Below are 27,978 nucleotides of genomic sequence, written 5' to 3' on the forward strand. Positions count from 1 at the left end.
TTCTTTCATATATATGTGTGTGTGTGTGTGTGTGTGTGTGTGTGTGTGTATATTATTTTCTTAAATTCTTTTCTTTTTAAAAAATACTAGAGTTATATGAAATTATCTTATGTTCTCTCTTCCTTATAATAACCATATCCATATATGTGATTTTTTGTTGTTGTTGACTTGATTGACAGTGATTCTTTTCCTTTATTATGTGAAATACTTTGTATGTAAGTTTCTGTTTGAAATTAATTTTTCTAAACTTTTAGGAGGGTCAAATCAATCAAGAAAGTTTTACAGCCATGCAGCTCGAGAGCTTCTTCTTTAGTTACTTTCATAATTTTCATGTTTTCAAAAGTATGACCTTATACATTCTAAGATTTACTGGCTCATTTTCTTGCCCATTTTTATCTTTTTTTTTCCTTTATCATCCCTGTTTTTCAAATAAATGAAACATTAGATTTTTTGGTCACTTTGTATTAATGATTGTATTTTAAAATTTAAAGTTAGATTTCAGATTAATATTTGAATTTGGAGAAATGAAGAATTCTCTAACATGATTGAACAACCTCAATATCAGTTTATATCTTTAACCACTTTTTACATAGAGGCTCCAGCATATCTCATAGATCTTATGCATGATAAAAATAATGAAATCCGAAAAGTCTGTGATAATACATTAGATATTATAGCGGTAAGTAATTTTTCTTCCTACCAAAAGTATAATAGTCTTTATTTTGTGGAATGAAAGAGCCATTGTACACCTGTTTAGAGCTTTGCATTCAGTGTACAGTTAGCACAAGTTTGTATTTTGGTAAAGCTCAGAAAATGAAGTGATACTAAATTCATTTTTTAATTGCAGTATGGTTGATTTACAATGTTGCATTAATTTGCTGTACAGCAAAGTGATACATATACATGCATTCTTTTTTATATTCTTTTTCATGTTTTATCATAAGATATTGAATATAGTTCCCTGTGCTATATACAGTAGGACCTTGTTGTTTATCCATTCTATGTATACTAGTTTGCATCTGCTAACCCCAAACTCCCACTTTACCCTCTCCCACCCCTCTACCCTCTGACAACCACAAGTCTGTTCTCTATGTCTGTGAGTCTATTACTATTTTGTAGGTAAGTTGATTTGTGTCATAGTTTAGATTCCACAAATAAGTTGTGTCATATGATATTTGTCTCTCTGTTTTTTACTGACTTCACTTAGTATGATTATCTCAGTCCATCCATGTTGCTGCAAATAGCATTATTTATTGCATTTTATTTTTTATGGTTGAGTAACAATGGCACCCCACTCCAGTACTTTTGCCTGGAAAATCCCATGGACGGAGGAGCCTGGTAGGCTGCAGTCCATGGGGTCGCTAGAGTCGGACACGACTGAGCGACTTCACTTTCACTTTTCATTTTCATGCACTGGAGGAGGAAATGGCAACCCACTCCAGTGTTCTTGCCTGGAGAATCCCAGGGACGGGGGAGCCCAGTGGGCTGCCATCTGTGGGGTCACACAGAGTCGGACACGACTGAAGCGACTTAGCAGCAGCAGCAGCAGTACGTACTCTTGCCTGGAAAATCCCGTGGACGGGGGAGCCTGGTGGGCTGCAGTCCATGGGGTCGCGAACAGTCAGACACGACTGGGCAACTTCATTTTCACTTTTCACTTTCATGCATTGGAGAAGGAAATGGCAACCCACTCCAGTGTTCTTACCTGGAGAATCCCAGGGACATCGGAGCCTGGTGGGCTGCCCTCTATGGGGTTGCACAGAGTCGGACACGACTGAAGCGACTTAGCAGCAGCAGCAGCAGCAGTATTCCCTTAGGGGCTTCCCAGGTGGTGCTAGTGGTAAAGAACCCACCTTCCAGTGCAGGAGATACAAGAGATGCGGTTTCAATCCCTGGGTCAGGAAGATCCCCTGGAGGAAGACATGGCAACCCACTCCAGTATTCTTGCCTGAAGAATCCCCATGGACAGAGGAGCCTAGCAGGCTACAGTTCATAGGGTCGCAAAGAATCAGACACGACTGAGCAAACCAGCAGCAGCAGCAGCAGTATTCCAGTGTATATTTGTACCACATCTTTATCCATTCATCTGTCAATGGATGGATAGGTTATTTCCATGTCTTGGCTATTGTGAATAGTGCTGTTATGAATATGGGGTGCATGTATCCTTTTGAATAATAGTTTTGTCCAGATATATGCCCAGGTGTGGGGTAGCTGGATTATATGGCAGCTCAATTTTTACTTTTTTGAGAAACCTTCATACTGTTCTCCATAGTGACTACACCAATTTACATTCCCACCAACAGTTTAGTGGTGGTAGAATTCCCTTTTCTCCACACCCTCTCCAGCGTTTGTTATTTGTAGTTTTTTTTAAATGATAACATTCTGACTGGGGTGAAGTGGTGCTTCATTGTAGTTTTGATTTGCATTTCTCTGATAATTAGTGATGTTGAGGGTCTTTTCATTTGCCCATTGGCTATCTGTTTGTCTTCTTTAGAGAAATGTCTATTTAGGTCTTCTGCATATTAAATTCATTGTTTAAACATTATTAAAACCTTTGGCTTTCTACTTTTGAGCAGGGGTTGCTTACTTAAAGAGATTTTATACATATTCAAAGTTTTATATCTGGTCTACATGTCATCTCAGAATCACACTTGTTTTCCAGAAAAATTATTGCAGAGAAGCAGGGGGGTTGATGACAGTCTTGCCAAAACTCAACACCATCAACTTTACAGTTTGGTCATTAAATTTTTTTTTAATAAAATAGAATGTCATAACTATTTTTTAAGTCTTTGATAAATTTTGTTGTATACATTGACTTGTTTTACAAGTTGTTTTGGAATGATGTTAGTTCACTTCAGTCGCTCAGTCATGTCTGACTCTTTCTGACCCATGGACTGCAGCACGCCAGGCTTCCCTGTCAATCACCAACTCCCAGAGCTTGCTCAAACTCATGACCATCCAGTTGGTGATGCCATCCAACCATCTCATCCTCTTTTGTTCCTTTCTCCTCCTGCCTTCAGTGTTTCCCAGCATCAAGGTCTTTTCCAATGAGTCAGTTCTTCGCATCAGGTGGCCAAAGTATTGGAGCTTCAGCATCAGTCCTTCCAATGAATGTTCAGGACAGACTTCCTTTAGGATGGACTGGTTTGATCTCCTTGGTCCAAGGGACTCTCAAGAGTCTTCTCCAACACCACAGTTCAGAAGTGTCAATTCTTTGGTGCTCAGCTTTCTTTATGGTCCCAACTCTCATATCCATACATGACTACTGGAAAAACCATAGCTTTGACTATACAGACCTTTGTCAGTAATGTCTATGCTTTTTAATATGCTGTCTAGGTTTTTCAGTTTTTTTTCCCAAGGAGCAAGAGTCTTTTAATTTCGTGGCTGCATTCACCATCTGCAGTGATTTTGGAGCCCAGAAAAATACAGTCTGTCACTGTTTCCTTTGTTTCCCCATCTGTTTGCCATGAAGTGATGGGACTGGATGACATGATCTTAGTTTTTTGAAAGTTGAGTTTTAAGCCAGCTTTTTCACTCTCCTCTTTCACTTTCATCAAGAGGCTCTTTAGTTCCTCTTCACTTTCTGCCATAAAGGTGGTGTCATCTGCATATCTGAGGTTATTGATATTTCTCCCTGAAATCTTGATTCCAGCTTGTGCTTTATCCAGTCTGGCATTTTGCATGGTGTACTCTTTATATAAGTTCAATAAGCAAGATGACAATATACAACCTTGACTGTAGTCCTTTCCCGATTTGGAACCAGTTCATTGTGCCATGTCTGATTCTAACTGTTAGAACTGTTTGGAATGATGAAACACCCCCAAATTTTAATGTTTTTCATAACTTTAGAAATTTTAAAAGTATATATCACTGTTAAGAATTTGAACAGAGGGATAATGAGTCCTGCATTAGAAACTTGCTCACTTTGCAGACTTTTCTTCAGACTTTGTGCTGCCCTTCCACCTAGACTTGACCCTTGTACCTGGGATGTGCTAGACACTACCTTTCTTTGAATATATTTTTCGCTTGTGACATACACACATGGGCAATCTTGTTCCTTCTTTGGACTCTATTTACAGTATTTATTTTGGCTGACCCTGTAAAAAATTTCTTGAATATAACCTACTCAGTGGTTTTCAACTTAAGTGTTTCAAAAGTATCAGCCGAGCCACCAGGCAAGTCCAAGAATACTGGAGTGGGTAGCCTATCCCTTCTCCAGCCGATCTTCCCAACCCAGGAATCAAACTGGGGTCTCCTGCATTGCAGGCGGATTTTATCAGCTGAGCTACCAAGGAATCCCCTTAAAAGGATCAGAATAGAAGTTTATAAAGAATCAATTAATAACGTCCTTGAAATCCTCTAGGTTGGCATTTCTGCTAGTGATTTCATTACAAAATCAGATAATCAACAGGTACTTTCTGGTCAGTCTCCTACATTTTAGTTCAGAAATTCATGTTTATTTGGTTATCACCTGATTTTTGGATTTGACCAATATATCTTTACTGGTTTAAAACTAAATCAGTACATTGACATTTTAGCTTTGATATATAAATTAAAATAGGGAAGCTTTATGTATTAAACCTTTGTTTAACCAAGATGTTGCAACACATAAGCCACTGGTCACAGGGTTTATGAACAGTTTCATGGTTCTTGTACTATTTTCTAGGAGATCACTAATGTCATTGTTGTAGATAAAGTATATAGTGTAATAGTAAGAAACTTCCTAAAATTCTATATCTGATTATCTTACCTTAGGCAAGAAGAAGAGAGATGTCAGTCTGTTATGAATTGCCTTTATCATACTTTTAAAATTGCCTTATTTTGAGAAGAAGTGATGGAAAGTAAAAATACGTTTAGATGTTTGTATTAGATAGGTTTGGCTAAGAATGTAAGTTAGTGATAGTTCCAAAATACCAGCTTAGCCTTATAAAAATATTTATTGTAAAATATGAATATATTTCTTATAAGATAAAATTCTCATTCCCAGTATTTCTAAGCTCTGGGCTCAAGTCTCTGATCTTAAGTAGGAGTTTTCCCCACCCTGCATCTTCTGTCCTAGCTCCCTCTTTCTCTCTAGAATCCACATTTTGAAAAAAATCTCTAAATATTACTTCCTCCATTTTTTCATTTCCCCATCTTTCCTACCTTCCCCTTTCTCTTTTCTACCAGTTCTTCTTCTGCATCCATTACTCCATTGAAATGGTGCTTATAAAAGTCATCTGGACCTTCATGTTTTGAAATCCGATGAACATTTTTAATCTTCATTTTACTTTGTTGATCCTACGTTCCTTGCAAGGACTTATAAATTTTGGTCAGGGTTAAAATGTAAACTCAACAAAGAAAATTATTTTAGATTATTACATTCATAAAAAGTCTTGTGAATAAGAGGAAATCCAAGAATAATAATCATTGAAATGAAACTGGTGATATATCAGCTACCTATATATATAGTTCCCTAAAATGCTATCTGATCATGTGAGTTAGTATAAAACAAATTCGAACAAGTAATCTGAAGGTTTACTTAATCTCTCTACATCAGACTTATAAAGTATGTATTTGATATGCTGCCAGGCAATTTTAGATTGTTTCATTTCATACTTTGGAAAACTTAAAAGTCTAAAACGTTATTCAAAAATATCAAAGTTGTTAAACTGAGACCATTTAAAGATATTCACATTTTAATCAGTAGTGTGATCTGGAAGTCCTATCCTGTGCTACTGCATCAACTGAGTCATAGTTATAGCTGGATTTCTTAGAAGAGAAGTCCAATACAGCGGGTAGATGGGCACCAGACTTTGGAAACATCCCATATTCTGTTTGAAGAATGTTGCTTTACCTTTCTGTACTATACACCTATAGGATCCGAGGCCCTGGCTCAATTTTAGCTTGTCAATAGGGAACTGCACCAGGAGGAGCAACTTCTTCTTGAAACTTTTTTTTTCCTCAGTTGAGTAGGGATTCTGGTCTTAGATTCAACCTTTGACCTTTATGAGGTGGCAGCTTTACCCTATAGAGTACTGCATTTAGAATACAACTGATTCTAGTTCTCTCACCTGCTGAATATCTCAGGCAATTTATTTAACTTTTTGAAGATCTAGTTTACATTGATACTTCTAAAGATTAAAGAAATTAGAGAAAATATATATGGAGCATCTACCACATGATGGTCACTTGATATGTTTTGTTCAAACTAAACCAAAATTCAATCCTAGTTGTGACGTTTATATATAGATTAAAAATCTGAATCAACATTTCCTTTCCTTAGTGAAATGAAAGTCATTCAGTCATGTTCGAGACTCTGTGATCCCATGATCACTCTTTGTGATCTAGCCTCTCAGGCTCCTCTATCCATGGAATTCTTCAGGCAAGAATACTGGAGTGGGTTGCCATTTCCTTCTCTAGGCAATCTTGCTGACCTAGTGATTGAACCTGGGTCTCTTGCATTGCAGGCAGATTCTTTACCATCTGAGCCACCTGTACAGTTAATCATTTACATTATTTTCTGTTCATTTTGACTGTTAAAATGATATGGGAAGATAATCTGTTCACAGTTTGGGTTTTAAGTATGGAAAGTTATTTGGAATATATGTTTTGGCCAGGCATAGTTGTATTTGTAGTTTACTTTAGGATTGTCTTGCCAAATGGCTCAATTTGGCATTTTAAGACTACATGTCAAAGAAGTTAACTGAATAGTGCAGTGTACTGAAAGATCTTGATTAGTACAGTGTAGAAAAATAGGGAACTACCTATGCTAGTGTAGAAGTGCTTCATGTGTTCAGTTACCCATGTTCTGAATCTGTGTTGACTAAGTTGAATTTGGACTCAGTTTATCAGCTAACCTCAGACCAAAGTTTTTTCCTGGCTTGCTGGGCCTCCTTGTTTGGGAGAAATTTGAGGAATGGGCCATTTTAATGCATCATTAAAAGTTTCTCAGGTTCGCCTGGGACGTTGTTGCCATTCTTTGGATTTTTGAGCTTAGACTCAATTACTGATCACAACTCAGGGTGCTATTTGCTTGTCCTATCTTTTTAAAGAGTAAAACAAGAGAGAATGGGTTTAATTTGAAACAGGAGAAACATTGATTAGACACAGCAAAGATGATGAAACACTGGGAATAGACTGTCAAGGGATAATATGAAGTCTTGTCCAATTAACATTAATAACAGCTAAATAACCAACTTTCTAAAATTGTTTGTTAGAAACCTACCTAGAATGGAAGTAGATGATCTCTTAAGATGTTTTTATCTATAGATTTTGATTCTTGAATATTTTCACCATAGCTGTAGTCTATAATAATAAAAAATAAAATAGAGTAGGAGTATTTGTAGCTTAAGGCAATTTATCTTTAAGAAAACAAACTTCTTGCACTCAAGACAAACATCATGAAATAATACTAAGAAAAATTAGATGCCATGCAAGCCTTAGGGAAATATGCCATCTGCAGCAAAGTGTTTGTCCCCCAAGTTATGCAAATGTTATTTTACACAGGTGGTAAAGTGTTTAATATACAGTATTTAAGCCTAAGCCCTCAATTAGTGAATTGAAACAGATATATGTTCATAGTACTCTCTCCATCATAGAGGACTATGTGATTGATGATGCAGTCTATGTGGTCTCATCAGCAAATTGTCACAAGTCTGACTAGGCCTTACATTTAGCTTTGGGAGGCAGGGAATGGGGTAGTTGCAGAAAGGAAAAGGGAAGCAAGGAGAGAGAAGCCTAGCTTTCTCGTCTTCCAAAGCAATCATGCAGCAATTGACGATTGTCTTTTCTCTTCCAAGCTTGGGAATTATCAAGGGAAGAACAGAATCCTCTATACATAGAGAGCTTCTGAAAACCCAGTTAGATTGTTATACCTCAGTATTCCTTCAGCTTTGTATGAAGTATTTGAGGACCTCAAATTCCTCCCCAATTAATAAATGATTTCCTCCCCTGACATTACTGGGTTGTCAGCCATCTAATACATGTTTAGTAAGTACATACTATGTTCCAAACACTAAAGTTGATGCTGAAAATTAAAGGCAACATGAAATCTCTACTGCTACTGCTACCGCTAAGTCGCGTCAGTCATGTCCGACTCTGTGCGACCCCATAGACGGAAGCCCACCAGGCTCCCCCGTCCCTGGGATTCTCCAGGCAAGAACACTGGGGAGGGTTGCCATTTCCTTCTCCAATGCATGAAAGCGAAAAGTGAAAGTGAAGTTGCTCAGTTGTGTCCGACTCTTAGTGACCCCATGGACTGCAGCCTACCAGGCTCCTCCGTCCATGGGATTTTCCAGGCAAGGGTACTGGAGTGCAGTGCCATTGCCTTCTCCGATGAAGTCTCTAGAATATAAAAATTTACTATCTGGATACCAGGATACTGTTGTCTAGACATGAACTGACCTTTTAGCAGCAGTACTACCACATGGCCCTATCAATAGATCCTCTGTACTAATGGCAAATTGTATCTACAGGTTGTTTGTGGAAAAGGGAATGTGCCTAGGTTCTCGGGTAAGACTGATGTCTGTTGTCTTTCCAGCCAGCCACAGGCTGCGTGTGGTTTGATACTAACAGAGGTTTGTGTCACTGAGATTTTGAATGGCAGCCTTTTACTTTTAATAACTCTTAATTTTGACCATTGGCAAATTGTGTGTATTGTAATAATCTGGAATTATTTCAAACTAGGAAAACAAGGTGCCTTCTTCATTCTAGGATAGAAACAGTTATATCTAATAAGACTGGCATATTGAAAGGAGATAAACTAATGTATGCTTACATTAACTTCTAAGACATCAATTGTTTGTTACAATCTCCACAAAAATTATCAGGGCAAGTCTGTGTCAGACAGGAAAGGTGGGTTTATTAATAAACTTCTAGCAAGGAAAACCACTTCTGAAAATGTCATACAACATCTTGAAAAGGAAAGCTATAGAGAAATTTTCATAGGGTTAGCTTTAAAACTCAGGTTATTTCAGGAGAGGATTTCAAAGGCATGGAATGGATAGGAATTGGTAAAATGAATAAAATAGTTACTTTAAATTAGCTTGCAGGTTGGTGATGGGCACAGAGCAGGGATTTTCGAGTGAGTTGTCAGAAACTTATAAAATGTTCTTTCCAGAGCAGGTGGAGTTCATTCCTGTTTGTTTTACAGTCTTCACAAATTTTCATTTCTCAGATTTGTAAGTTGTGTATTCTCAATTCCATACAATCAAATTGGATTTTGTGAGATAAACCCAGTTGGGTTTAGTGTTTAGTCTTCTTTTGGAGTTCTTTTTTATATTGCAGAAATTTATGGTTTTTCCTAGTTAGAATTTACATGTGTGTGTATCTGTGTGTATATATACATACATGTGTGTGTGTGCATGCATGCATACTAAGTCACTTCGGTCGTGTCCAACTCTTGTGCAACCCTGTGGACTGTAGCCTGCCATGTTCCTTTGTCCATGGGAGTCTCTAGGCAAGAATACTGGAGTGGATTGACATGTCTTCCTCACACACACACACACATACACACACACACACACACACACACGTACACACACACATGTACACACACACATGTGTGTGTAGTCCCTGCCAGTATTATGCATGTTACTATATTGGTTTCTTAATTGTCAGCAGTTGGATTTTAAAAAAAAGTATAATATGAAAGAAAAGTTATGGTTTCTCACTTAAATAAATTTCCTTTAGTTGTATCTTTTACTTTTGGGCATCGTGGCTCAGAGTGTAAAGCTTCTGCCTGCAATGCAGGAGACCTGGGTTCGATCCCTGGGTCAGGAAGATCCCCTAGAGAAGGAAACAGCAACCCACTCCAGTACTCTTGCCTGGAAAATCCCATGGAAAGAGAAGCCTGGTAGACTACAGTCCATGGGATCGCAAAGAGTTGGACACGACTGAGCGATTGCTTGCCTTGCCTTTGAAGTGATATTACACAGATAAGCCTCCTCAGTGCTTTAAACAGAAGTTGAAGAGATAATTTTACTTTGAGGTCTGGTTAGAGAATGCCATAGTCAAGACTAAAGGGCAACTTTTGGGACAGTACTACTGAGAAGTAGGTAGTATGTGCATAAAAATCAACAACTCTATTATGTATGTGTGTTTTATTACGTGTATATCTGTGTATACATATCATTGGAAAGAAGTATTTTCTAACATATAAAAGGCATCTTTTTAGCAGCTAATAGCGTAACCTTAATGAGCAACTCAATTACTCTAGATCTGCTTTAATTTAGTACGAAGAACTGTATTAAATAAACCATATTACATTCTCAATTAGGGGGCTGCCACATTAAAGGAGAAAGAGAAATCTGTTTTCCATCAGTTACATTAGAACACAAAGCAGATCTATGTAGTTCTATGTTACCCTATAGTGTGTTAATCACATACAAGGTGTGACGGAAGCCAGTGACAAAGAGTTTTCCTGATAGTGAACAGGCTCTGATAATAGGCTGGTTAAGGCTTCATAACGTTTCAGTGGTTAAGTAGTAAACAAAATGATATAGGACTTCAAAAAGGATGGCACATTCCACCTAAAATCAAACCATAAGTCTTTAGTGATACTTTAGAGTTTTTGAAAACTAGTGCTTAAGATAATAATGTCACGACCTGAGAAGAGAAGAAAATAAAAGATAAGGCACGTTTACCTTTAAATACAAGACAAACTAAAGTTCCATAGCAAAGATGTTAGGGTGCACTCCTTGTGAAAAGAAGCATTTCAAAAATGAAGAAAAAGAATTATTTTTCTAGAGTATTTCCACAATAGCTTGATAAATTTGGATGACATTTCTTGGCTGTGTTTGAGCTATGGCATCTGAGTTCCCAGAGTTATTTGCTGATGATGAAGAGGTAGTGGTGTAAGAGGAAAGTAGAGATTTGGGGGAGAGGGGTTAAAGGGAATTGGTTTTAATTGATACATGTTGAATTTATTAAATTTCTGATACTATATATTCATTTAGAATTGCTATGTAATTTTTAAAAGATGAACTCCATATATTGCTGCTATTCGTCAGTTTGGCAGATGGATAGTTATTTTGACAGCTTTATGAAGTAATGGTATTAATCATTGATTTTTATTTAAAGAACATTAGGACTTGGATAAATATTAGATTTGATTTATAATTAAAGAATCTGAGACCAAAAGATACTGAAATATTTTTACAAAGTTGCATACTTCTGTTAGTATCAAACCTAGAAGGAGAACCCAGGATAAGACCTGGGTTCTTATCCAATGTTCCTTGTGTTATACCATACCAGATGATTAGTGTCTATAAATTTAGAATCTAAGACATAAAGAAACTATGACTTTGCCATGATTACTAAGCTAAATTCATTGAGGATAGAAACAGAAGACAGCTGAGGGTAGGGATTTCAGAATGCTGATCTGTGGGGGTACAGGTTTCAGAGTTGTGCACTATAGAACACACAGCATGACAGCTGACACTGCTAAGAGATATACCAATAATGTGAAATTTCAAATTTAACAAGAAAAATTTTGATAATAATAATTACATTTATTATAAAATTTCAGACTTCTTACATCCCAGCAATTTATTCTGTGCTGACAGTTTTTGACTTGAGCCTTACTTAGCTTTGAATGAAAATTGCTCGGCATTTAAAGTTATTGTAATCATTTCAACTACTGGAGGACAATAGTATTGCCTGGAACCTTTCCAACTTAAAAAAAAATAAGTATAAACAAAAGTGTTAAAGATATGACAGAGGAATTTAATACTAAGGAACCTGTGATTAGAATGACAAGAAATACCAGAAGTCTTTTTTCCAAGTAATCCATGGTACTGTCCAGTGATTTTTAAGTGAATATACTTGTCAGAAGTAGCCATAGCCGGTGAAGCTAGATAGGTTCAGCTGTAGCTTTTCTAATATTTATAACTTGTCTACTTGTCCTTCAAAAACACCCACCAATGAACTTCTCTGTGAAGAGATGTTACAGATACAGTGAATAAGCCACTGTTTTGCTCCTCAAGAGTTCATTGCCAAACAGGAGATATTTAAAGAAATAATTATGACCAAATAAGACATTATTATTCTGTTGTTGAAACAGAATTGAATTAAATTCTATTTGTTTTTTTGTAGTAAACCATTTCAGTTTTTAGGAGAAATACTTTAATGTTGCTTTTTTTTTTTTGGCTAGTGAAAATGTTATCTAAACAAAAAGATATAGCAAAAGATATAATTTTAATGCTTAACCACCTGTCATTAGTGCCACATAATTATAGTCACAAAACTATTTGGAAGTTTAAGTCAGGCTGCCTACGTAAATTCTAGTAATACTTAGATAAAGAATTTGTGAAATTTGAGCTATTCTAGTTTTTGCCATCAGCAGTAGCAATTGGTAATCCAAACAGAGATGTCTTTAATATATGTAATAAATTGATTTCTATTGATTATTGTATACATTATTCCAAAAAGGTAATTTTAATGTTTCTTCTAACTGAAACAAAAGCCCCTCAAATTCTCTTCTTGTAAGATAAAATTACTGCTATCTGAGTATCAAAGAAATTTCTTCATAAACTTATAAAAAATAATTGACTATTTGTTTACAATAGGAATATGATGAAGAATGGGCCAAGAAAATTCAGAGTGAGAAGTTTCGCTGGCATAACTCTCAGTGGCTGGAGATGGTAGAAAGTCGTCAGATGGATGAGAGTGAGCAGTACTTGTATGGTGATGATCGAATTGAGCCATACATCCATGAAGGAGATATTCTCGAGAGACCTGACCTTTTCTACAGCTCAGGTAAGATGATAACCAAGACAAAAATAAATACTTTTAATGTATGCTATAGGGATTTTTTGTCTGCCACCTTGCTCATTCCCAAGCTTTATAAGCACTTCTTTTAGTATGTAAATGGTCTTCTGCTAATGATTTTAGACATAATATCAGTACACACCAAGCAAACCTATTAACTCATCATTATTTTTTTCCAAGGTAGTCTTTGATGTAATCTCCATTAAAAAGGCTGTAACAAGGAAAATTAAAACAAGGAAAATTGCTCTTAATTTATTACTTTCTAGAATGTATAACTTAAAATGACATCTTCAAGATTTACTATTGTTTGAAAATGTGGTATTTTTCTCTATTCTGTATTTATGTAAATATATAGTTAACTAATTTATGTTTTGTTTTCCAGTGTATTTAATTTTAACAGTCTCATTTTGCCATGGTTTTGCTTTAGTTGGGGCTTCCCTCATAGCTCAGTTGGTAAAGAATCTGCCTGCAATGCAGGAAACCCCGGTCCAATTCCTGGGTCAAGAAGATCCACTGGAGAAAGGTTAGGCTACCCACTCCAGTGTTCTTGGACTTCCCTTGTGGCTCAACTGGTAAAGAATCTGTCTGCAATGCAGGAGACCTGGGTTTGATCCCTGGGTTGGGAAGATCCCCTAAAGAACAGAAAGGCTACCCACTCCAGTATTCTGGCCTAGAAAATTTCATGGACTGTATAGTCCATGAGGTCACAAAGAGTCAGATATGACTGAGTGACTTTCACTTGCTTTAGTTTTGAAATAGTAACCCTTATTTGATTCTCTGATTGGGAAGATGTAGACGGTTTATAACAATAGTTTTTTTCATTCTACACTCTGCTAGTATTTTCAAGGTAAAATTTAATTTTTACATGAATCTTACATTTATTATACCCCTGTTGATTGTGCCATCCTTCCTTTGTCCAAGGATTCTGGACTTAGAGCCTAAGTTGTTGCATATTCTGCCTTCTAATGTGTTGTACTATTGCCAGTATTAATTACTTTATTGAACTCATTTAGTTGAAGAGATGAAGGAAAGGATTTCTAAGATCTGTAGGAGGTTGGAAATAAAAGGCATTGAAAGTAATTGTATCCGAATAAATGGCTCACTTTTTTTTCCTACTATGTAGTCATTCATATGTTTTCATAATTGCATGCTCTGCATATTGCCCATAAGGCAGAATTATTTTTATATTTGATTTAAGGTACTTCAGTCCTGGAAAGTTGGTACTTTACTTTCAAAATTAAATAGATTTCTTCCTAACTGAACTTAACAGTAGTTACGAAATCTGCTTTGTGTTTCAGCCCAGATGGAGTAGATCATTAATTTCAACTAACCAGAATTTCTTAGTTCAGTAATGGCAAGCAGCTGTTCCTTACCTAGTGAGATCGTCGTGAAGTAAAATAATGTAAAATATATGTGATATGAATTTTTTGATAATAGAAATCAGAATTTCTTAGAATCATGTTTCTTGCTTTGAAAATTGATAGCTACTTTTCAGTGTGAATCAATGAACAGTTTCCAAAAACGAATAAAGCTTTTAACCACCTCAGTATTTAACTTTGTTGTTTCAATACAATTAGCTTCTGAACAGATTTCTAAAAAATTATTCCATTTTTCCAAAATCAATTCATTTAAATTAACCTCTTAAAATGAAAATCATAACATTTTTCTGTGAGATACAATTAAAATGTACAGTTTAAGCTTTGTGAGAAATCTAAATTGTACATCTTTTTATATATCTAAATTTAGAAACAGCCACAGCTAATGAAAAATAAATTGAAGCATTTGAGGAGTGAAATGTTATCATTGGATAACCTCGTGGTGGTTGTTTTTTACACCTGTAGCCTGAATATGGTAGACACTTGACAGCAAGGATTACATTGATATAGTTCTCATATCAAGGCATCTGTACTCTTTATCTACTTTATTTTTCATAAATAGTTCATCAACTAAAAGAATCTCTGTGGTATTCTTGATATGTGTCATGGAAACCCAGATAGTGGTAGTCTCTTGTCTTTTATTATGTACAATTGTATCTTCAGAAACATCAGAAATTTGTAATACTAAAGATTTATTTAGATGCTTGAGCCATCTTATTTAAGTCTCTGAGTCTCCGTGAAACTTAGGGCTGCTTCTGATAAAGGCAACTTTAGTAGTTTTTCAACCACAGAAGTTAAGCTAAATGGCCAGTGATACCCTGGGCTTATCTTTTATTAAAAATGAAATAGTATTTGCTACTTCCTGGTCAATAACCTCAGATGCAGATGACACCACCCTTATGACAGAAAGCGAAGAGGAACTAAAGAGCCTCTTGATGAAGGTGAAAGAGGAGAGTGAAAAAGCTGGCTTAATACTCAACATTCAGAAAACAAAGATCATGGCATCTGGTCCCATCACTTCATGGCAAATAGAAGGGGAAACAATGGAAACAGTGACAGACTTTATTTTCCTGGGCTCCAAAATCACTGCAGATGGTGACTACAAGCCATGAAATTAACACTCTTGCTCCTTGGGGAAAAAAAGCTATAACAAACCTAGACAGCATATTAAAAAGCAGAGATATTACTTTGCGAAAAAGGTCCATCTAGTCAAAGCTATGGTTTTCCCAGTAGTCATGTATGGATGTGAGAGTTGGACCATAAAAAAGGCTGAGCACTGAAGAATTGATGCTTTTGAACTGTGGCATTGGAGAAGACTCTTGAGAGTCGCTTGGACTGTATGGAGATCCAACCAGTCAATCCTAAAGGAAATCAATCCCAAATATTCATTAGAAGGACTGAGGCTGAAGCTGAAGTTCCAATACTGATGCGAAGAGCTAACTCATTAAAAAACACCCTGATGCTGGGAAAGATTAAAGGCAGGAGGAGACTGGGATGACAGAGGATGAGATGATTAGATGACATCACCAACTCAATGGACATGAGTTTGAGCAAGCTCCGGGAGATGGTGAAGGACAGGGAAGCCTGGCGTGCTGTAGTCAATGGGGTCGCAAAAAATCAGACATGACTGAGCAACTGAACAACAATTTCCTGGTCATTAGTATTGCCTTCTGTATTTTCCAACAGTTAAATATGTCAAAACGTATCTGTTTCTTTCTTGCCATTTTTTTAAAAATGAATCTTTGTTTTGTTATATGAAATAGGAATATATTTAACATTTTTATAATTACATTATTTTTTTCTTAGTCTAAATTAATTGTGGTTGTAGTTACTAATTCCCTTCTATTATGAAATTGCTGCTGTTTGCTTTAATACTTTTACCCACAGAGGAAGTATATTATAATCTGTAAAGCTGTTTTGCTATTCTCATTGTTGTTCAGTCACTAAATATGTCCAACTCTTAGTGACTCCATGGACTATGGACTTTGATTCCTTGTTGCTATCTTTGAACCAGTGAGGTAAAGTAGAAGCCTGAGAAGGACACTCCTGAATTTATATGAATACATGATTTCAATCAACAATGCATAATTCCTTTCCAGTATTTCTATAAAAAAATTATTAATTTCGGATACAGAATACTGAGAAACAGATAGTTCCAAAGAAGTTAAACTGCTTGTATTGAAGATTTAAGATATAATTTAACTTCTGTACTTCATTCTAATGAAGAATGATTACTCATACATTCAGTTCAGTTCAGTTCAGTCACTCAGTTGTGTCCGACTCTTTGCGACCCCATGAATTGCAGCACTCCAGGCCTCCCTGTCCATCACCAACTCCCGGAGTTCACTCAAAACTCACGTCCATTGAGTCGATGATGCCATCCAGCCATCTCATCCTCTGTCGTCTCCTTTTCCTCCTGCCCCCAATCCCTCCCAGCATCAGAGTCTTTCCAATGAGACATGAGAGTTACCTAAATTTTGTCAAGTCATTAAAGGGCAGTGTACAAGGTGTAGTTTATTGAATGAATTGCAATGTCTTAAAATTATTAGAAATTAAGTTCAGAAGTATAAATTTACCCTTTTTTATTCACATAGTATCAGGCTTATTTTTTACTAAACTTAACTGTATTCTAGGCCTATAAAATTTCTTAAACTAGCTATATTCTGGGTTTATAAAATTTCTGGCTGAATCTTTAAATTCAGTTGTTTTTTTTTTAGTATCATCTCTGTTTGATGAAAGCCCTGTTTGTAGCTTCCTGTATTCCATTTATCCTTTTTACTCATTTTTCCCTTTGAAGACAATGAGAACTTTAAATCAAAATGAAGATGTTGAGAATTTAACAGTAGTTTTTCATTTAATTTCTTCCTCATCTGGTTCACCTCACTAGATCATGTTTCATGTAATATAAACTTTTAAAGTATAATTCAGGTATTATTTGGTTGTATTTTTATCTGAGTGTTATATTTCTGAGTGTTAGAATCTTTTATTCTCTGGCATGCTGACTATCTTTGTATTCATTTTCAATGTGTGGTATACATTTTATTTTGGCATTTTACTTTGCTTTGTTCTCTAAAATTGGCAGATTTCATAAAACCTGATCTGTAATTATTTGGTTTTAATTTAACAGAGAAACTTGTTGATTTTTGCAGTGTTAACCTTGTTAATTTTAGCCAGACCTTAACAGAGTCTTAGATGGATAGAAAATATTTTTTTTAGCTGCTTAACTTTCAATCTGTGGTGTCTTGGCATTCCCATAATTTTGTTTTTGTAACTTTTTTGTGTTTAGCTGGTCTTTTAGTTTATAGAATTTTCAGCTTTTAGAGGGCACAGAAACTAGACTAAATATTACACACTTTTAAGCTTCCTCTTAAGTATTTTAAATTTCCTAAAGTAATAAGGTAAATACCAAAGGTATGATTAACAATTCAACAACTAAATACCAATACAAGTCTTTAATATATGGTATACAGCAAATAGTGAAAGTCACTCAGTCATGTCTGACTCTTTGTGACCCCATGGACTATACAGTCCATGGAATTCTCCAGGCCAGAATACTGGAGTGAGTAGCCTTTCCCTTCTCCAGGGAATCTCTCAACCCAGGGATCAAACCCAGGTCTCCCGCATTGCAGGTAGATTGTTTACCAGCTCAGCCCCAGGAGAAGCCTATATATCCATATAGCAAATGGATAGTGTTATGGAAATACAAATTATTTTTACTTATTCATTTGCAAGCTCTATTAATTTTACCATATACTTGATTTTTAATACCCTTACTCTTAAACAGATTTTATCATTAATTCCCAACTGTCTATTGATACTAAAATCAGTTACACCTCTTCCTCCCTCCCTTCCCAACTGGGACCTTCTAACCTCTGCAGAACACAGTAATCCATCTATAGCTTTTTCACCTCCAGCACTCATTTGACACATAAATCCCTTCCTGTTATATAATCATTTATTAATAAAATATATTATTTAATTGCATCATAAGTGTCTGTTTTATATTTCACTTAACATAAAACTCCTGAAAACAGAAATTGTGTATTGTAATTTTTTCCACAGGACCTAGCAAAGTATTATTGCATGTGGTAAGTGTAAAATCATCATCTCATTACTAAATAGCTTGCTTACTGTGTGCCAAATTTATAAACAATGTTGTGGATACAACCTAGCCAACATTTACCTAGAGGTCACTTGCCAACTCAGAATACTTTAAACTTTAGAAAGTCTCGGAGCTTTTCAACTAGTAATTACAAGAGCCATATAGGACAGCCCTGAAGCCATTACTGAGATCCTTTTTCCTCAGATTCTTCTTATTCTTAACTTATACATAATTCTATCAAAAATAGGTTATCTGAATTCTTAGATTGGAGCAAATGGGAAAGCAGTATCTAAAATCAGCAAGAAGTAATAATAAATTCTTAGGTTTAGGAAAAGGAGCATTTTATAAGCAAAGAAATAAGTACTAAAAAGCATGGTAGTGTAACCATTTAGTATAGATAGTCCAATATATCTCATAACCTAGGGCATTACTATATTATGGTTGATGTTTATAATGAAGATTGAGTTATCAAGAAGTTTTTAAATTATATTCAGTATACTTTGTAAAAACACAGTGAATGTAAAATGTATTTACTTTACAAAATTATATTACACACACACCAAAGTGTGTGTGTCTGTGTGAAGCATTGCTTATATAAAAATTAACTTATTTGAAATATATAATTCCCTGATCATGCTACACAAATGAAGCTGCCCGCATATAAAATGTGGAATATATTAGAGTGTTGCTCTTTACCAAAACCATGCTATTTAATGTCTGTTCTATTTCTTTACTCATTCTCTTTCTTAGCCTGAAAGGCTTATTGTTCCTCTCTATCCTTTCTCACCCCCTATCTTTTGTTGTCTTTCCACAAAACTATAAGCTCCTTGAAGGCAGAGATCATGTCTTATTCATCTGTGTGATAAAATAGTACTGCAACATAGGTAGGTTTAGTAGGTTTAGTTGCTCAATCATGTCTGACTCTTTGCAACCCCATGGACTGTGGCTTGCCACGCTCCTCTGTCCATGGAATTTCTAGGCAAGAATACTGGGGTGGATTGCCATTTCTTTCTCCAGGGGATCTTCCCTATCCAAGATTGAACCTGATGTCCTGCATTGCAGGCAGACTCTTCACTGACTGAGCCACCAGGGAAGCCACTGCAACACAGTAGATGCTTAATAAATGTGCAGAACACTTATGTATGTATGCTATTCATTCACACTCTCAGAGAGAACGGAACATCATGCTAACATTTTTCTTCTGGATTAAATATACTGGATTAAATAAATATTCTGGATTAAAAAGGTTATTTTCTATTGTGTTACTTAATAGAATAGTTTCCTTTTTATTCCCTACAAAGATGTTTCATTAGTTACTATTTTCTTTCTAGATGGATTAGTTGCCTCTGAAGGAGCCATGAGTCCAGATTTCTTCAATGATTATCACCTTCAAAACGGAGATGTAGTTGGGCAGCATTCATTTGCTGGCAGGTAAACAGTCTTCCAAGAAAAATCTAGTATATGGTGTTTCCCTTGATTTTAAAAAGCTAAAATTCTCTCATCACTTCCTGTTTTTCTTTTTCCATTAAAGAGTAAAACAAATCCTGAATATTTTCAAGAACATGCTTGTTTGATTTTAAATTAACTTACAAAGTCACATTTATCCATATAAAAAATGAAGATATCACAGTTCTAAGAAAAAATATATATTTTTTTTTTCCTCAGTTTGGAAAATATAGGCTGTCTGTTGAAATAGGCAGTACTTTTGACAGATTAATGATGCAGGTTATTTCATGTTTTCCAAATCCTATAAAATAAGAACACAATACATGTATTTTAACAATTATTCAAACACCATTGTTTTTAAAAAGTTGATGTTCTGATTAAATTAAGGACTTTTCCTCCTTGCATGGCATTCAAATAAAATATTTAAGGAAAAAACCTGGCATGCCAGCTCTGTTGTACAATTATAATAAAGTTTCCCCCAACAGATACTCTGCTTCATTACTGGTCTCCTAGACTTTTAAAATCTTGCCAGAAACTGTAAATAATAGTTTTCCCTTCATAGCATTACTAAGGTATAATACTTTAACTTAGGATGATTATTGCAATTTCACATTAAAATGGTCCAAAGAATAGGTGTAGTCTTTTTACCCTTAAGACTATTTTTTTCTTTATTGATTTAATTTTCTCTTCTAAAATTACATATTTTATTAACATAAATATTTCTGTATGGAAAATAAGAATACAGTGTGTGTTTAAGAATACAGTTGCATGTTCACCTGAAACTATCACAACATTGTTAATTGGCTATACCCCAATGCAAAATGTTTTTGGTGTTAAAAAAAAGTTAAAAAATTAAATTAAAAAAAATTCTTTTAAATACAGTTATGACCAGTGTGTTATAACTCTTGAATCATCACTTTATATTAACCATTTTAATTCAGTAGTAAAATTCTTAAAATAGCAGTTACTCTTACTGCATGTAATTCACAATGATATGTTCTGTTTTAGTCTATTCTATTTTTGAAATGCAGATTGCGACCCACTGTATTGGTTTCACAATTCACTGATGGTCATGACAAAATTTAAAAGCATAGTGGAAAATACAGGAGTATTTTATGAAATGCAGTATCCTTATGGGTAGTTCAGTAGCCATTAGTGAACTTTAAATAAATAATAATACTTTAGAAATTGTTTCATCGGTGCACTGGATTGTCATGGTAAGAAACTACTTGCCTTAGGGAGAAAAAATTAAACATGATTAAATACCAGAAAGCCTATGGCTTTTGACTACTTCTGATGTTATAATTAGAGATTCTATTTAATTATTATAACTAATATGTTCCATTTTATGACAGTTCACTGTACAAATGTTTTCTGAAGCATAATTAGAAAAGGAAGAAATTATTTTGCTATATAATCCCAATGTTTATATTGAAGATTTTTGCTGAAAGCATTTAAGATTAATTTTTCTGCCATTTATGTTCCACTATGGACAAAACATTGCTTTTGTGTCTCCTGCATATACTTCCAGCTTAAAAAAAGCAAACTAACCATGCATTACTTATTTGAGAAAGACCTAATGTTTTGTATAGTTATATGATTTTTAAGAACCTGATTGTATGTTTTGAGAGATGGCTATACTCCCTGACTAAGTTTTGTACTGTGTCCAAAGATTTCAGAATTTCATTCCTCAGTTCTGTTAACAAGTTTCTTTTTATAAAAAGACTTAGGGAAAATTCTCTTACTTTTAGTTCACCTTTAGTTCTTTTTCAACATTAAAAAAACATAAGTAGCTTCTTTCACATCATAAAAGACATGTGACGGGAACATTGGCTTAAAGGATTAGTTAATAAAACTTCATGTAGACTATATATTTTTTCAAATTAAAAAAAATGGTATACTTATTTATTTTAATCATTTTCAATTGAGATTTCCCTTTAAAAAGAACTTCCCCTGAGAAAGTTAAGTCTTTCATCTCTTGTCTTTTTTAATTTTTCAGGCCATAAATATAGTAACTATATCATTTTCTCTTTGAATTTCCAGAAGAAATAATTTACAGTGAATTTCCTTAGTTTTTTTTGTAGGTAACAGATCAAATAAAAGGAGACTCTAAATTTTATCAACAGAGATACAAAGAAAGCTTATAATATAGCCAAAAACTCCTATTCTTTGCTACATTGTTTTATTGATCCTCTGTAGACTCATTTACTGTGTTATGCAATTATTTTTGGTTGGTTAGGATTGTCTTCTAATGGGATTCCTATGTTGTTCTTTGTAGTAACTATGGATTCAGTCTGACTTAGTTTTTTAATTCTACAAATATTTTATTTTAAATTGCTCCACAATTATTCACATATTTTGGCATGATAATTTAGATGTATGATGTCCCAGATGTGAAATTTTAAACTAATGGCTACCTTTAGGTTTCTGAGATCTAATAGGTAAATATAAAACCTATTAGATCAAGTATGATTGACTTAAAATAATATTTTTGAAATATTTCATTTTAATTGATTTTAAGCAAAGTGGGATTTAAAAAAAAATGTAAACAGAAGATGTTGAACTCTTATTCTTCATCTCTACTGTTAAAATGAGAATAAACAGACTTAATGAACAACATGAAGAATTTGGGTTAATTATGAAAGAAAAATATCTTGATTAAATTTTAAATACTGAAAAAGCTGATTTTAAGAACAGGAGATGTTGTCTATTTTGAGAAGTTTTTTTTCCTTTAAATGAAGAAAATTGTCCACATGACTTAAAAATTCATTCCCTGTTCATCATATGTCTTTGATTAACAAGCAATGTCAAGTTAATTGGAATAGTAATAATTTTTAAAATAATATATAAAATGTGAATGTTTATAATTACAAATGTTTTTAATGATTTGAGAACATGAAAGAGTATGACAGTGCCAAGTGGCATGCTGTTCAGCCAGTACTCGTGACTTTTCAGTCTTTGTGGGTTTTTAACATGTCAGTTTTAGTGGGTTCGGGTGAAGTATATGATCCCAAATTTCTGCAAGGTAAAGAATAAATTTCTAATTTGTATAAGAGTTTTTTTTAAATTGTTCAGAAAAAAATTATTTCTTTCTAAAACGACCACATTTCATAATGTGATAAATCTGTTAAAATGGGGAAACTGAGTCAAATTTAGAGACTGATTTAAACAGTTCCAATTGTATGTTTCTTAAAATCTAAGTCAGGGTGCCCTTCTTAATATGAATGTCTACATTTGTGTAATACAGCAAGGCAGTTTAATTGGAAACCAGTGAAAATTGTTAAGCTCATCCATCCTATTCTACAAGAGGGACATGGTGTTTGATAAAATACATACTGGCAGTTAGCGAATCCCGAGTTTTAGACATGTGTCACTATCAGTTTGAACCTCTTGCCACCAGAATTTCCCAACATTTAGGGGGTAATGTAAAATATATTAGGGCTCCAAGGCATTAGCTATTGGGTTGCCATTCCCAGAGGGTCAGATGTAAATCTTGTGCTCCCAAAACCTGAACTGGTATTAGAAAGTAAATTGGAACTTGCTATTGAAGCTAATTAAAAATAATAGGAGTAAGACTGGCTTTTTTCCCCCCTTATATACAATGTATCTGTACCATATTTTTGAACTTTTTTTTTTTTATTATTATAACTCTTACTTTTCAAGACTAACAAGAACCTCATGTTGAGAATTTTTAAACTGCTTCCAGCTTTTACAAATCAGTTTTTGTTGCAGTAAAAATGGTCCATTTTTCTTTTATAGGAATCCAATTTTCATAAACTGGAAAAAAATTTCAGGGACTGCTTGGATTTCCTTGGGGCTTTGAAAAATATTTTTCAGAGGGCCTGGAGTTCTTCTTTGTGGTTGGCACAATGATGTCACTTACTGATGGTTTCACTAAAGTCAGAGATGAACTAGATGTGTGAATTATCTGAGCCATCTGATTCTCACACTTTCATTTTCTCTGTGTGTGCCTGCTTCTTTTTTCCTCTTTCTTAAAATACTTGGCCATTAACTTTTCTGTTCATTATATATATGTTTCACATATATATTTTTTATTCTGTTTTCTCTAATTTATTTTCTTTAAAACATTAAATCATTGTTGAAATGTTAGTCATTTGCACAATTTTAAATGTTAGTTGTACAATTTTAAAAAGTACTAGATAGGACTAACACATTATTTTCTTTCTATGTAAGTAGTAATCTTTTATCAAAATTTGTAAATGTATAATTTTTCCTTCCTATGAAACTCTATGTAAAATTTTGACTTATTCTTTAGCTATAAGGTCACCTTCATTATATTCAACTATTTAACTCAGTTATTTCACTTGAGAAAAGCAACCTTAAAATTCAGTATTCCCTGTCTAAAAGGCATTGTGTAGTATTAATATTTACTGCCCTTTGTATTCGGAGAAGGCGATGGTACCCCACTCCAGTACTCTTGCCTGGAAAATCCCATGGACGGAGGAGCCTGGTAGGCTGCAGTCCATGGGGTAGTGAGGAGTCGGACACGACTGAGCAACTTCACTTTCACTTTTCACTTTCATGCATTGGAGAAGGAAATGGCAACCCACTCCAGTGTTCTTGCCTAGAGAATCCCAGGGACGGGAGAGCCTGGTGGGCTGCCATCTATGGGGTCGCACAGAGTCGGACACGACTGAAGCGACTTAGCAGCAGCAGCCCTTTGTATTATTCCTTGAATTACATATTAGGATATTATGTTAAAGCAGTTATACAAAAGATAAATCAAATTATTATCTATATTACAGCCCTTAATTTGGCAATTGAGAAATTATCATATATTGAGATAAAATTAAATATGCTTATAAAATCCCTTATTTGATAAGTCCTCTACAAAGTTTTAATTGATAAACCAAACTCTTCCATTTGTTCTAGTATAAGTTTTAGTGACCTTCATTACTGTGGCAGTAGTATAGAAATTATATCGAAGTATCAAAAGAAATGAAAAGAACCTCATAGAAATATTTTCTTTGATAGATATTGAGACCAACCATTTGCTCTGCAGCATTTTAAGAACTAAATAAATTATTATGAAATACTTATTAAATCTTTTAAAGATAATCATTAAAATCACTGCTTTATTAAGTATGTAACTTTTTTGTTCCTAATTTCTTTCCCTATAACTTTTTCTCAGAGGAGAACATGCTTCATGAAGTCTTTAAAAAAACTTCTAACTTTAGTAATTTTTCCAGTCATGATGAATACAAATAAAGCAGCCAGTTTTCATTTTCACCTATCAGTTGCAAAATAATTTTTAATGCTAATATCCACACATGGGAGCAAAGAGGTTCTGTGATGCACCTCTTGTGGGCATTTAAATGGACAAAACCTCAGTGAACTATATTTGGTAACAGAAAACAGAAGCCTAAAATTCCCTAACTCTGTAATTTCTTTTCTAAGAATTTATCCTCAGGAAATAATCAGAGATAAAGACTGAGTAAATAATTGTGTGTCAAAGAAAATAGATTCATTGAGTGTAGTGAGATCCACTTACCTAATTGTGGAATAAATGTTATTATTGTGAAGTTTTCTAATACTTGATCTTAGCTGTATTGAAGTTGGGATATTTGCAAGAATTGCTTTTCAGCTTAAATGGAATTTTGTTAAATCATGATTAAAACATATACAACAGAATCTAAACCATGGTCTTGGGTAATAAGACAATATCCTGTTTACTTTTAAAAGTTACTCCTTTTCAGGGTGTATGATTTGATCTAAACATATCCAAACCTGTGCAAATTTTTATTATAATTATATTCAGTTGTCCAAATGACATTATTTTAGCATATATAAACATGTTATTTCAGGCTCAGTAATAATTGCTATAGCTAAGTATAACCAGTAGAAATAATTTTAAGTTCTTCCCATCTTTATTAACCAATCAGAAATGCATGGTAAAATTTCTTGAAGTGAATAAAACTATTTATAGGAAATAATACTCTGTGATAGGTAAAATTCCATCTTAGGTAATGAAATGGTTAATTAGTGGATAGTGAAAACAGGAGACCAAGAGTGGCAATAGCTATTTGACAGTTCTGATGAGAGAAGCAAACCAATGCAAACAAATGTTTTCTTAAGCATGAGACTCTTGCTCTAACACAGTCCTTACATTAAATCACATTACATTTTTTTCTCTCTAAATACTCTCAACAATTATGCCAGTTATTTATTTTTTTTTAATCTCAGAAGATGGAATGTCTTAGGAGCCTTCTAAGAGTTTCAAAGAATAAAATTTAAGGCACTTTTTTGTCTAAATCTTATTATACAAATACTAATAACTTGCATGTAGCTAACATTTGGGCTTCCCTGGAGGCTCAGTGGTAGGAATCCACCTCAATCCCTGGGTCAGGAGGCTCCCCTGGAGACAGAAATGGCAACTCCAGTATTCTTGTCTAAGAAATCCCATGGACAGAGAAGCCTGGTGGGCTACAGTCCATGAGGTTGCAAAAAGAGTTGGATACGACTTAGCAACTAAACTAAACAACAAGAAAGCTAACATTTATTTCATCATGTGTCTCATTTGATCATCAACAGTGTGTAAGGTATATAGGGCAAAGTAGTATTGACCCTGTTTTAACAAATGTAGAAATTAAGGCTCAGAGATTCTTAGTATTACACCATTACTGCCTCCAAATGGCAAGCTGATATGTTAGTCTAACAGTGAACTATGCTTTAGAAAGTTTAGAGTAAATGTTATTAAAATTCAGAGTAAGATATGCAGATTTTGTTGTATAATACAGTATATTGTTTACTTATTTTGCATTAATACACTGTATATGGTTTACTGAAAATTGGTGTTTAGATTTCTTGGAGACAAATTGCTAAAATTTATTAACACATCAAGTAACTAGTTCACTGCCATTAAACTGTGTTAAGTAGTTCATTAAGTTCTCTACAGATTAATCCAGTTGAACAAAAAATGAGGATAAAATGAGTGGGATAATCTCAGTCTACAAGGATTAATGTCTCCAGCAAATCTTTTATTTAGCTAATTAACCAATGTAAATGTTTATATACATGATGCTATTGTATTATGCCTATAAGTGAATCCTTATATATTAGTCTTAGTTGACTTCTTTGTTAAGCCTTTTTAATAGAGAAAACTTCTTTTTAACCTTAAAAAAGGCAAAGGAATTCAATTCAGTTCTACTGCTTTGGATACTAATGATTTGCATTTCCCAAGGAAAATTGAATTACGTTTTATTAGTAAATTGGGCCTATAATTTTTAAGGCCAGATTTTATTAGATTATCACACATCAGCATTAGCAAATTGTAAACTTTACTGAAATACAGAAATTCAAGCCAAAAATCAAGACTTAAAATACTGGAAACCTGGGAAGATATTTTATCCTAGAAAATTTATACTGACTTGAAAAAATATTTTAAGTGATTTGCTTTCCTTTGGAAATTTAGAAGCAAGAGAAGTTGGCTGCAGAACTGCTCTCATCAAATTCTTGTTAATTTTCAGTCTGGTGATCTGAGCTTGGGTTTTGGAGGCAGGCATGTTAGCTGTGTGTAAAATCCAAAGATCCTCCCAAAGAAAACCAAATTTGTTGTCTCTTTATTGGGACTTTCATTTCGGAGAAGAATTTCAGTATAATTGAGTCTATAAATTTAATAAGTAATCTGAATATGACTAGATCCTATAAAAATGTTAACACATCAATTACTGTGTAGTTTTGTACCAGAAGAAATGACATGGGAGTTCATCCAGTCATGACTAGGAACTTAATTATATCACCACCATTTAAGTGTGATTATCCAGTGTTAAAGTTCATTCATTTTTATATGTATTAATAGCATTTTTGTTGGCTGTACAGATATACAGAAATGAGTTATAAATTTAAAAAGAAAGGAGAAAGCCCTTAAGCATGGATGACTGCTTTTATGATAAATTTGACCAATAAAATGCTCTTTTTTTTTTTAAATGAGTTTTTTTAAGAGAATAGGATACACATTACAATTATAAAGACTTGCTTATTCATAGTCTAATGAGAATTTTTAAATTATAAGCAATTTGGTTGATAAGCACTACCACCCCTCCAGAAAAATAAAAGAGAAAGGAAAATAGAGCATGTCATCTTTTATTTCCCTTAAGTCTGGATCCAGTGAATCTGAGCTTACTTCTAAACTTAGGGGTCGGTTTGTCTAGCCTGTGTTTTGATTGATTTAACAATGTGATTTAAAGTATTTACAATTAATTGTTTTGAAAGCCCCTGTATTAGAAACGTGAACCAAATTTTTTTTTCTTAAATAATTTTTTAAAATAGATGAAACTTAGAGCC

At 34.2% G+C, this 27,978-nt stretch overlaps 1 protein-coding gene across 4 annotated transcripts in view; it reads left to right on the plus strand.

The window, feature by feature from the left end:
* The window catches only part of KIFAP3 (kinesin associated protein 3), a 147,816-nt gene that overhangs the window by 99,719 nt on the left and 20,119 nt on the right, over nucleotides 1-27,978 (plus strand). For all 4 annotated transcript variants that reach the window (XM_025285964.2, XM_025285962.2, XM_006073110.3 and 1 more), the window contains 3 exons: nucleotides 594-679; nucleotides 12,549-12,738; nucleotides 19,560-19,659. In XM_025285964.2, the coding sequence (XP_025141749.2) occupies nucleotides 594-679; nucleotides 12,549-12,738; nucleotides 19,560-19,659 (376 nt within the window). The remainder of the gene's footprint in view (nucleotides 1-593; nucleotides 680-12,548; nucleotides 12,739-19,559; nucleotides 19,660-27,978) is intronic.

This window comes from Bubalus bubalis, chromosome 5, assembly GCF_019923935.1.
Source record: "Bubalus bubalis isolate 160015118507 breed Murrah chromosome 5, NDDB_SH_1, whole genome shotgun sequence".
Taxonomy (NCBI): Eukaryota; Metazoa; Chordata; class Mammalia; order Artiodactyla; family Bovidae; genus Bubalus; species Bubalus bubalis.